The 13,437-nt window shown below is 30.0% G+C and overlaps 1 protein-coding gene across 1 annotated transcript in view; it reads left to right on the top strand.

Moving 5' to 3' along the window:
• Positions 1-7,930: 7,930 nt before the first annotated feature.
• Positions 7,931-13,437, top strand: part of LOC124354525 — a 52,722-nt gene continuing 47,215 nt past the window's right edge. Inside the window, exons 1-3 of the mRNA XM_046805055.1 lie at positions 7,931-8,006; positions 9,074-9,288; positions 12,071-12,261. Coding sequence (XP_046661011.1) covers positions 9,219-9,288; positions 12,071-12,261 — 261 coding nt within the window. The 5' untranslated portion in view covers positions 7,931-8,006; positions 9,074-9,218. The remainder of the gene's footprint in view (positions 8,007-9,073; positions 9,289-12,070; positions 12,262-13,437) is intronic.

Raw genomic sequence — 13,437 nt, 5'->3', positions numbered from 1 at the left:
TGTAGTGAGTCAATAACGTTCAATTACGTGATATTGGCATGTCCATAAAACGAAACAATTTAATAATGCATTTGATAAGTTTGTAATAAATTATAAAATTAAAAATAAGCGGTTGTATTAAACCAATATTTTTCTTGTACGTGGGAAAGTACAGAAGTGTTTTAATTTTTGTGTAGCATATAATTATTTAAATTTTAATAAACGAGTTTAAATATTTCTGTATAAAGTTTTCATTTAAGATAAATCTATTTCAAGCACATTTTACAAAGTATATCACACTTTATGTACTCCGTCTTCATATCCTTTGAGATTTAATCCCAACCCACAGTCAGTCTGCAAGATTCTTGAGGTACAAAACGACAGCTCCCACATCAGTACACAAAAGGTATAAAAAGACGACAAGGAACCGGCTTAAGTTCAGGTAGATGAGGAAGTTAAGCCGGATAGAACGTCGCACAGCAAGTTCCGTCATACAGGAAGTAGAGACGCTCGCTTTGGAAACCAGAAAGCGAGAGGGGAACCGGGATCGAGGTCAAGGTCGAGTGCTTTTATAACCGGTCTAGATCCTACACCTGGTCGTTTTGCCTTGCCTTGTCGGTCAGATCAGGGTGTGCAAGTGTGAGCTACAAGCCTGCTAGAAGGGACGTCTGGTCTCTCCATCTGTGTACTGTTTCCCATAAAGAAAACCGTGATCAAACACTGCACTTGGCAAACAATTTACTATCTTTATACAATTTGAAAGTAACTTCAGTATGTTTAAATAATTTTGATGTGGATTAATTACTCATCTTACGTTTAAAACAGAACACATGTCTGGTTGTTAGAAAACTGTCACTAAAATAACTTTTACCTGGTTTATTAAAGATTTAAAATATTAAAAAAGTTTTGCCAATAGAGGTTTACAAGTACCTACAATTATAAAGTACTTGTGTTTCTGAGAATTTAACATTATCCGGGAAATATAATAAAAGTAAATTTGGTAAGTACACATGTGTAATTTAAACTACCCATAAAATAATATTATACCGTGTCTTCAGTAACAAGTATTCCTTTACCCCATACATTAGATTAATTTCATCGAAAAGATGTTTGAATTTCCGTAGTAAAGTTCTGTAATATATTAATTGAAGCCAACTATTATCAGTTCAAAAGTTAGTATAATAGATTTTAAACTTGTACACAGCTTATAATTGATTATTAAGGTATTATTATTTTAGTTCAGGAACATAAACTATATATGTATTGCAATATCCAAATAGTTAAATTATAAATAGAACTAGAGCAATGTATAAAGTCTTTATTAGAACTAGGGTGAACAGTATCATGAAGAAAGTACACATTTTCAAAGTGAACTAAGAACAAACAGACTTTCTGAGATTAGGTTGGATAAAACGTAAGGTGAATAAACAGAATAAGAGAGGACACTTAAACGAAATCAGGTGGAAACTGGCAGAAGGGTCAATCGGCGTGAAAGCACCAGAGTCCACCCAACTCATCAGCGGTAACGCTCTTAGAAAGTTGTAACAAGATTTAGTCCGACCTCGGCCGTAAAACTTTCCTCTAAATGGAGCCAACTACTTTGCCTGGCCAGTGAACTAGGGACCAGACTCTTCCTACTGCTCCCACTCTTAAAAGTAAATATATCAAGATTTCTGATACATCATATACTAACTGTAAAAGGTCAACTATATGATTGAAGTTGAAAATTTTGTAGTTTATAGAATACATTACATATTTCAATATTCTATATTCTATATTTCAAAAGAAGTCTAAATATCACGTATTATAATAAGTTTACAATCCAATAAGGTAATTTATAAATTAAACATTGATTCATTTTGATTTTAATAATATTTTCTAACTGAAATGTAACAACGGCAACTATTTTATCAATTTCCATTTTAAGATGTATACGTTTAATGTTTTTTAAATCCCCCATTTTGTAAATAAAGCTTGTAAACAATTGTTGATTAATGGTTTTCAGATATGAGGCAGTAAACAATTTTTTTATAGATTGCAATAAAATGTTCTCAAATTAAACCTATCTCTGTCTTAAAAAATGGCAGCAGTACGGGTAATTAAATAGTTTTTGAAAGTACAAATGCAATATTTTAATTTTTATTCGGTTCAGGAATAATAATATATGAAAAGGTTGGTAGAATACTATGGGAAATCTTAGTTTGGAAAATTTATAGAAATATATATATATATATATATATATATATATATATATATATATATATATACAATTTATATATGATTTCAGTCTTCTTATACTCTCTCTTCATAATCATCATATTTTATAGTAATTACAAACAATATACTAAATGTCTTAAATCTTTTCCATAGTTACCGTATGATTGTATTAACAAATACTGTATTCCGTGTACAATTAAACAGTGTGAAAATGTATTAGCATCAGATACGTCCACTAAATTACATTTAATAGAGTAGTATTACTCGTCAACCATTTAATTAGTATTTACCCATTTAGATATATCATTTTCACTACTCGATACGTGTCTACCTTCGAGTGTACAGGTTATTTATCTCTAAAGTATACTCTTATACAAAAGCCAATATGAAAGTTTCTCTATAAAAAGCAATTACTTTTTGTGATATTTGTCTGGATAACTTAACTGGCAATAAAAAGCGACCGTTTAGGTTTTGAATCTCTTGATGGATGCATTTCTAAAACAGACTGTATTTGTCACCTAATTCCACTTACGCCTTTCATAAAATCTTACACTAAATGATGGAAATATAAAAAGTAAACAGTAAAAAAAAGTAAAGAATGTCTTATTTTACCAGGCGACATTCTTTACTTTTTTTACTTTTTACTTTTATAAAGTAAATATCCGAGCAATATAAAGTTTCATGACACAAAAAGTGTTGTTGCTAACAGAATTTGACTTCTTTGCAGTCTGATAGAATCTTTTTAAACAAAATGCTAACATGAGTGCATGCACAATTTTTAAAGTGATGATATCGCACGATGACACCACTCAAGCTAACACAAAACCCTCCAGGGTTAAACTCAAGTTCCTTGTAATTACCCCCGGCTTAGGCGGAGAAGCCTCAGGCGAAGGCTTAGCGTAAGTGGACTTAGAGTAGTAGTCTGACCTGGGTGGTCAACCTGTTGTTGTGGGCCATCTCACTACATTTCTATCATAACATGACATGATTCTTAATTTGGAGCAATAGATTTCAGTTGTGAAAAACATTTTATTTTAAATAGCCAGCTGTTTCATAGAGATTCTCCAAATGCACAAACAGTAGATTTTTTTTATGTCCACGTCAAACTACAGGAATTTAATGTTGGAAATTTTGGAAGATTTTGTAATCACCCCAAGTAAAAAAAAACTGAAGGTAAAATGAGACATTTTATACTATGTACATGAATTGTAGCGTCGGGTTTGGTTAATTTGTTAATTATTGAAATTATGTTTTATTTAAATAAAAGTCAAGAAATTAAGTGTTTTAAGTATTAATTATGTTACGAAAGTAAACTAATAAATAAAAAGACACGTTACTTCCTAAATAAAATATTATATTTTACGTTTGTAGCTCAAGTAAATGCTCCAATTTTTTACCCTTAGTCTTTTTATTTGGACTGATTACGAAATATTTTAACTTCATACTTTACGTTAATGTGACATGGAACAATAAAGAAAGTTTTAAATATTTATATTAAGAGGAAATTTATAACAGCTATTAACTCAGCATAAAAACAGCTACAAACACAAAATCGATTGCACCATCTTACTATTAGGAGATATTTTCTTCACTGTCTTAAATTTAAAAAGAAATTAGTAAAATACATAGTTTAGTAATAATCATAAATAACTTTTTTATTTAAACATTATAACATTGAACATATTTGTAACATTTAAGTGTCATGAAAACAAAATAAAATATAAAATAATAATTAGAATTGTTTCGACTTTTAATTTTTATTGGTTGGATATAAATAACCGATTGAAATTTGCACTTTGAAGCAAATCTCAAAGTTGTTGTATGATACTTCTTTGTGGCAGATCTCAAAAAGAATCTACATCCAAAATAAACTTAAGAACATTGTTCCATGGACCTAAATGAAGTAATCATTTCAACAAATAGCCTCTCAACTGTTTTATTGCCTGCCTGTAATTATTTCTTAGTTTCTTTTGCACCAAAATAAAAACTTAAACACACAACCCTCCGAAACTTTTTATAAATAAATTTCCGAAAAACATTATATAACGTATAAAAAGGGAGGCGATGCAAGTTTGTCTGGAATAGCAAGAGTTATTATCTTTTAATCTTGTTAAAATGTTTTAATTTTATGTCTAAAAGATATTAGAATAAATTATATAAACAAATTAAAACAAATGTAAACATAAATTTACTTCTTCCGAACTGTTATACAAAATGTCCAAAAAAAGCAATGACATTGTTAGGTGTATCAATTAGCTTCATAATCAGGTTAATACTCATTAGTTGAAGTCATTTATAATTAATGTTATTAATGACAATTCTATGTGGCCGCTATTCATATACTAATTTTCTGATAGTATTTAACAGCTCTTTGTTTGACTAAAACTGTTCAAAGTTTTAACTATTTCTGTTCTTTAATTTTGAGATATAATATTTGTATAAAAAACCCAAACAGAATTTTGTTTGTATTTAGGTCTGTCATTGGAAATCGTAACGTTCAACAGAATAACTTATCAAACTCTTAAAATATATAAGAGTATAATCTCTTAAAACTTACATCTCTTACTAAATTTATAACCAACTAAGGTATATTATGAAATTTGTAGACTAGTAGTTTACTTTGTTCTATGGGTTCCTTTGCCTGTAAAATGTAGCGTGTAAGGTTGTATGTACAAGCAATTTTTTATCTCACCTTACCTGTTACAAATGCAAAGGCTAGTGAAGCTTGGAAAATTCTTCTTATAACAAAAGTAACCAGGGATAATATCACTGATAATAATGTTTTAATAATTTCTACCTCTCCATTATTTAAAAAAATCAAAATCTTAATCATCTACTTCCTGCACATGTCATACAGGCCGATGAGAACTAACCGTGGCCTATTAATGAAAAAGAGTGCAATCAACATTTCATTTTAATCCAGTAGGTACACATCTACACCATTCCCCACAATTCTTAAAATATGAATGAAAAAATATTACATTCTTATTTATTGAAATGAAGTAAATATTCGCATATTATTTATAAGTCTATTCAGTTTTCAGTATTGTTGAGTATAATTAAGAAAAACACGCTGTTTGAAATAGAAATTAGTATATTTTCCTGGACAATCATTAGATACTTGAAGAGAACTAAATTGACAGGAAATTTCAAATGAGTGACCTGATCTATTTTATAGTTACTGTAAAGAATATGAACTTAGAATATCAAACATTTGGCTGTAATTTATGGCCAATATGGAGTTAAACTTTACAATTTTTTTTAAACACCGTATATATTTTATAATTTTTCTGTTTGATAGAAATGTTTATAGTTAGTTGTGAAAAATGTATATTTTAAATTACTCCTTTAGGAAATACGCTCTATGAAAGTTATATAAATTACTCTTTTCGACATGCTTAAGTAACGTTCGTTGAGTAATTTAAAATGTAATAAAAAAAGAATGGTGGTATTGTTAAGTCAACTATTAGTATCGCGTTTAGGATCACCAATAAACCTGGTTGTATTTCACATTTATTGACCCTTTATGCTCAATAATTCTCATATGGTGGGCATTGTCAAATGATTAATCCAGCCAGATTTTTCAAAGTGCTATTTTATATGACTAGAGAAGAGCAGCAATAGTTTTGCTTTGAGAAGGAATAGGTAGAAAGGGTTAATATCTAGCTTTTACTGCAAGTTTATTATGTTTCATAATGTCAAAGATTCAGTAGCAAATTTTAAATGAGAGATAGGTAGAAATTAAAGTAGTAATTAAACTAAAACTATATATATATATATATATATATATATATATATATATATATATATATATATTTAACAAATTTCCGATACACTAACATAAACCAAAACATATATTTCCTCATGCCTCACTATTTAGTATACTTTTATATCCTACAAATAATTCTATGCTTATCATTATTCTAGTAAATATCTTTACACGTTACGGAGTTTAAGGATATACATAGTTGATATCCTATAAGCAATTATACCAGTAGGACGTTGTGTTATGAGTTTCCTGGTGACACCGGGTTCTACTTAAATCCATAAAACTAATTCTTAAGTGTTCTAAATAAATTAATCCACTTGAAAATGGGTAAAGGGAAGTTTGTGTGGAGTTAAAAATATAAATAACTGCTCTATAACAATAAGATTTTTAATGTATAGTTTAAAGAAGTGACTTGAAGAAATTTTGTATTTTAATTAAATATAACTCAATGTGATTGCATAAAAAAATTCATTTGTTTCTTAGTAAGGAAATAAGCTGTTTAATCAATAAAAATATTTTACTTCTCGGTTATATTTCATACAAATACTGTAAATATTGGATGCCGTAATAAAATGCCCTAATTTCTGTTTTAAGTATCGTAATGGAATGACCAAAATGTTTTTGACGTGACAACGTCTTAAATTAGGTTGCGGCTTGGAGTCACTCATGAAAAAGTGTAACGCCCGGTAACGTTACGATGCCCGTCCAGTGGGTCCGCCGCACGGGATCCGCACGGGATAAAGCAGATAACTATGGGTCCGCCGCACGGGATAAAGCAGATAACTATGTTTATTCGTGAAAATGTGGAGTGCTTAGATTCGTCATTTACAACAACTACAACAATAAAGGTAAATAATTGTACACTGATATTTCATTATCGTAAACTATGATTGATTGATTAATTGTTAGATTGACACAAAAGTTGAGAAACTGAGTTTATAGGTTATGTCATACTATTGACAAATGTTGATAGTGTTAAGTAAATTATTAGTTTAAATCACTCTGCAATCAATCGTTAATTCAATCGATTGAGAAGAAACAGCGCGTATTGCTAGTCAAACATTTAAAATAACAAATAATAACCTCTAACCTGTCATAACAGTGCGACCAAACAAACGAACTAAACCGACCAATCACCAGGCGCGGAGTTAGAATTTAACTGTGTTAGGAAGAATTTCAAATTCCAATTTTAGTAAATGTTTTATTCAACTTTACCATTTACAATAACAAATTTTAATTAATTTCAAATTATGTACAATGTTTTTAGTAAACAAAATATATTTCTATAGTTAAAATTTGTGCAATTCTTATTTTCATTCAATTCCTTGTTCCTATTGTGCAATTTAATAATATTCATATAAATAAATATTCTACCGAGAAAAAGACGTTGTCACGTAAAATCTTCGCCCGTAAAACCGACTTTACAGGCAACCATAATTTTTTTTTTCATTGTAGGTATCAATATAAGTAGTATATTTCAGATATGAACAGATTAGTTGTTTAAACATAAAACAATTTCTAATCGAAAACCATATGCACTTCTTTAAACATAACATTAAAAAATCTATACTGCTTTGTAATTCCAACGAAACTCATAACCTTACTCAAAATGCAATATACAATGTTATAAGGTTCTCTAAATGTTCTCGTATATAAATTACAAAAATAAAACACATACAACTACTTTTTCCCCTTATATTTAACCCATCACTTATAGCTAAACTAGTAGTACAATTATAATACACACAACTCAGATGGGTAAAAACAAATATATTTAAAATACAACAACTGTTATATTTCCCGCCAGTAACACTATGGCATGATTAGTCACTCCAGACTTCACGATGGATAATACACAATGGTCAAAAGCCTTGGACAGTTTAACAAATCAGGTGAACACAGCTCATTAACCCCGTTCAATGAATATTTCGTTCCTATTTACATCTGATTTCGCCTTTCGGGGCCCACCTATACACCCGTGAGAATCTACCAGAGAGGACCTTTTCCGTCTGGAGTTATATGTCATACTGACTAGATTAAGGTACAGTGCTCAAGAGTATTTTGAAGTGTAGTTATAAATTGCATTACTAACGTGTTTTTAAACCCTAAAGTTTTATAGAAAATAAAAGGAAATAGCACAATACGGATTACAAGAATATATTTGTTTTATCTTTGCTCTAAGGTGTTGCATACATAAAATTAACGAGATCAATATTATAGAATAGAATAGAGTAGAATTTATTTATTTACCAATTATACATGTATTAGGCCCGGCTAAGTTAGAACTTGTCAGCTGGGTCCTACTAATAGTATTACTTTTTGTGACATGCTATAGGAGAAATAAATAAAATTATTATATAACATAAGTGCTAGAAAAGTATAATATATTGAGTCTACTAGTTATATGGAGTCTACAATATATGGATTAAATTTCATATTTGGATGAACAATTAATTTGCGAAACGTAGAAATTCTAAGTATGTACACATATCTGAACCATAATTAAATATAACAATATAACAGTTGATCATTCAGAATATATTCTTAAAATAACTACGATTTTTCAATTAAAGTTTACTTATACTAAATATTACGTGATTTCCAGAGCATATTTTATGGTGAAGGCGAGTTATAATGATTCATATTTATAAGGTTAAGAGAATAGAGCTGTTCCAAAACAATTTTGTCATTATTTGTATAGTTTTGCATTGATTTTACAAAATAGTAATTTTTGTTAGAATATTCATTTATTGTCATTGTAATTATTTTAAATGCATTGGTATTGATCAGCTATAATTAGCAATAAATACTGTACATTGCAATAAAACAATACATTTGCTCCATTAGATTTAAGTAGTAATCAAGCAACACATATTATTAAACTTGAAATCTCGCCAACTATTCAAAATAGATCACATAGAGTTATGTAATTTCCGTTAGCCATATTTATATGTGTCAAGTACATTTTTACTTTTAAGGGCAAGGTTATTGCAATTTAAGCAATATATATAATTTTAATGTTCTCTTGTATGTTATAGAAGGCACTACGATAGTTGTAGGACAAGTGCCATATTTGAGTAGATTATAATATGTTCTAATTATCAACAGATTTGGCTGAGAACGTAACGAGAATCAGGAAAAGGATAACATATGTTAAAATTACATAGCAAAAATATTATTTTGAGAACCCGATTAGAGGCAATATAAGGAAACCAGCGTTTCTGAAGTAAATCTCAAAGTTGTTATTCCAGGAATGGTAAATGACGTTAACAATGTTACATTCATGGAAGAAGAAACGGCAGAAAGCTTTCCAAAGTGGGAAGGTAAGTGGATATCATCTCATAATTGATATACTATATTTTCCGCATTGCCACATATGTACTGTGCTTAGAATTAACCGCACAAACTGCAAGGTAATTAATTATACTAGATCAAATGACGAGAGCCAATTGTCTATGTATTTTTCCTTTGAACAGTTTTGGCAGTTTTCTCTTCGAAAAAAATCGATCGTCTGGCACCAGTTTTGTTGAAGGTCTGACGTGAAACAAAAATGATAAATATAAGTTATAAATAATATATTTTGCTTGTAAAAGGCCCAAAAACTTAAGTCATTATTATTTTTGAATAAAGCTAACAATGAAAAAGTATACCGAGATTCTTTCGGTAAAAATATGTTTTACTCTCAATGCCAATAAAAATTAAAAGGTTTTATTCTTTTAGCGCTTTATAAATGGTTTATTATTTTAGATATAATGAAAACATATTTTATAAGAACTATTTAACATGAATATTCGTGCAAACTGTTAATCATCCAAACTGAAAATAACAAAAACATTAACTACGCCTGTGTTTAGTAAGAATTTTAAAAGGACGCGTGTGTGGTTCATATATCGTTATTATTATTAGATTATGATGTATTAGTAGAACGACAGTCTATCACGTCGGGCTATGGATGTGAGAAGAAATAGCACAGGTTCAAATTCTGTGACCGTTGCACTTTTTATCAGTACCATATATCTTGTACTATATCGAATCTCCCTCTTATTCTGCTCCATAAGATCCTCGCAATGGACAGTGGCCCTTGAGGTCGGGCAGAAAAAGGCATAAAAGGGAATTGGTTTTCCTTAAACAAATTACCCAAAACATAGCTCATCCAATTCTATAAAATGTGGCACGGTAAAAGTGAGCGCAGAAGACGGCGATCTGTGGAAGAAACACTCAGACAGCAAATATTTGAACGATATCAATCAAAGTTACGTCGCGCAACCCTAGTGTTGGACCTCAGAACTAAGTTAAATAGTCTCCCTGATATCAGCATACCAGGTTCTTATGAATTAATTTTATCGTGTGCAATAATGATATCACATCTAAAATGTAGAATTAACAATAGAAAAGCCAAATGGAGAGATTAAAATATTATACGAAAGTGTTTCCTTCTTTGCAATACACCATTACTAGAAAAAAAATTACGGTTGCCTGTAAAGTCGGTTTTACGGGCGAAGATTTTACGTGACAACGTCTTTTTCTCGGTAGAATATTTATTAATATGAATATTATTAAATTGCACAATAGGAACAAGGAATTGAATGAAAAGAAGAATTGCACAAATTTTAACTATAGAAATATATTTCGTTTATTAAAACATTGTACATAATTTGAAATTAATTAAAATTTGTTATTGTAAATGGTAAAGGTGAATAAAACATTAACTAAAATTGGAATTTGAAATTCTTGCTAAACACAGTTAAATTCTAACTCCGCGCGTGGTGATTGGTCGGTTTAGTTCGTTTGTTTGGTCGCACTGTTATGACAGGTTAGATGTTATAATTTGTTATTTTAAATGTTTGACTAGCAATACGCGCTGTTTCTTCTCAATCGACTGAATTACGATTGATTGCAGAGTGATTTAAACTAATAATTTACTTAACACTATCAACATTTGTCAATAGTATGACATAACCTATAAACTCAGTTTCTCAACTTTTGTGTCAATCTAACAATTAATCAATCAATCATACATAGTTTACGATAATGAAATATCAGTGTACAATTATTTACCTTTATTGTTGTAGTTGTTGTAAATGACGAATCTAAGCACTCCACATTTTCACGAATAAACATAGTTATCTGCTTTATCCCGTGCGGCGGACCCACAGTTATCTGCTTTATCCCGTGCGGATCCCGTGCGGCGGACCCACTGGACGGGCATCGTAACGTTACTGGGCGTTACACTTTTTCATGAGTGACTCCGAGCCGCAACCTAATTTAAGACGTTGTCATGTCAAAAAAATATTGTGTAGACCGGTAGTTGTAATAATCTGTACATACATATAACATAAAAATGTATTTACACACACACACACACACGCATTTAGTTTAAATAATTTCATACTCGATATTATGAATTTAAAATCAGCGGCATACTAACATAATACTATTATTTTAATGCGTAGCAAAATTATTTGTAGTTTAAAAAACACAAGATATTAACCTCGTTATTTTTTTTTCAAGGTGATTTTTGTAAAATAAATATAAAATATATCATAAAATGAGCAGAAGAATATACAAGGTAAAAGTACGACACACCACGTGTTGCCTAACGGGCTAACTCATTTTATTAGGCTGCATGTGTTACTGTTCCTGAAGTTAAAATATTTCATTTGATTGTATTACGTTTGTTTACAAATATGTATATTGTGATATTTTTGTCGTTGTCATTCTGATAACTATAAGACCTATGTAAAGGTTTTTGCTATCGGTCAGCCAGATCCTATGGAGAGACATTGACCAACTATCATCTTAGGCAATGTTGCTTACATGGAAATAAAACCTTTACGCACATGTTCAAGTCTACAGTTCAGTTCTTTCTCCAGTGTGTACAGAGATGTTTATACAAAGATAAAGAAATAATAGTTTCCTGTCCCTCGAGTTATATGCTTTGCTACCGCTTAGCCAATCAAAAGATTTCTAAAAAAGTGTATCTCTTGAAGTAGGAACCTTTGCTTTAACAACTTTGAAAGACTGATTATTGATTAAAAGGCGGTGTTTAGTGCCGACCATGTTTAAGTTGAATTTGGATTGTAATGAATTTAAGTCTTTTTCTAGATGAAGTGGTTGAGTCGTACTGGATGATGGGAAGTCCACTTCCTGTTACTATTCTCATGTGCGGATACCTCGTGTTTGTCACCAGACTCGGCCCTTATCTCATGAGTAAACGTCCACCTTTTGATCTCAAGTACATCATGATGTTCTACAACGTCTTTCAAGTGGTGTACAATATTTGGTTCCTGTCTTTGGTAAGTAGCTCTTAAGTATACGAGCTATACTTATGAACTTGTACTACAAAAATTATAATCATTTGAATTAATTATTTTTTATCATTAGTATGTTATAGTAAACATGAAATCTTGGAGTTTTTCCTAACGAAATCCTAAATTTTGAAAAGTATTTACAATAGTTGGATTTCTCATGAAGGATAAATTTAAACATTATTGCAATGATTTTATTTTAGGAAAGAAGATAATCTGTAACACCTGTGTAGATTGTAATATATACTGTTGAAGTGAAATGTATTTATTTTATTACATTGATATATTTATTTCTTATACTGTCGGTTTGCTTTAGGATAACTCTTTGCCTTCTATAATGTACGTTTATATAATATTAACCCATATGTACATGTGTCCTCGGATTACGGTGGTTTTAGATTCTGAGAGATTGTTTTAGATTGTTATGTTTGTCGAAAAGAATCTGTAGGAAATTCAGCCATAGAGGCGATTGCAATAGGTCTAGCAAATTTACCTAATACGAAGGAATAAAGTTTTGTTTAATGCAAAGTTATAGTGTAAGAAATTTCATTATTGTCTGGAAGTCTCATAGAAATAATGAAGAAGAAAATTGTATATTTAGCATGTTTTCGAACAATTAACCATTATTCATTTAAGTGATCGTTATTCTTTTTAATAATATTAGTTCATAGGTACAGTATTTGAATTTATACAATGAATATTAAAATCAGATATATTATTCCTCATAAACTTTTCGTGATTTTTCGGCTAATTAAATATAGATAACTATGCATAAACTAAGCAATAAAATAAAATAATTATATATTTTACATTGATTCTTGATTGATTCATTGATGAGTTTCCTCATTTTAGCGTATCATCTTCTATCGGATTTATGTTTAATCTTTTGTATATACTTTTAATCTATCCACTGCATAGTGTAAATATAAAAAGCTTTCTATCTAACCACCACTATGTAATTTCGTACACATGTTTACGAAAATTACTTTAAACGTTCCACAATGAATAGGAAGGTCTAGGTCATGGTTGTGGAAAATCGGACCAAAGAAAGTGGTGCTCCACGGTCGAAACAACAAATAAGAGTTTTGACACATCCTACTTCATATTTAACAGGAATAATTAATTAACCATATAAAGAGTCTTTTAACAAGGAAGAATGACTAC

The sequence above is a fragment of the Homalodisca vitripennis genome, chromosome 1 (genome assembly GCF_021130785.1).
Source record: "Homalodisca vitripennis isolate AUS2020 chromosome 1, UT_GWSS_2.1, whole genome shotgun sequence".
Lineage (NCBI taxonomy): Eukaryota > Metazoa > Arthropoda > Insecta > Hemiptera > Cicadellidae > Homalodisca > Homalodisca vitripennis.
Note: the sequence above shows the minus strand (reverse complement) of the source record. Positions and strands in the feature narration are given on the sequence as shown.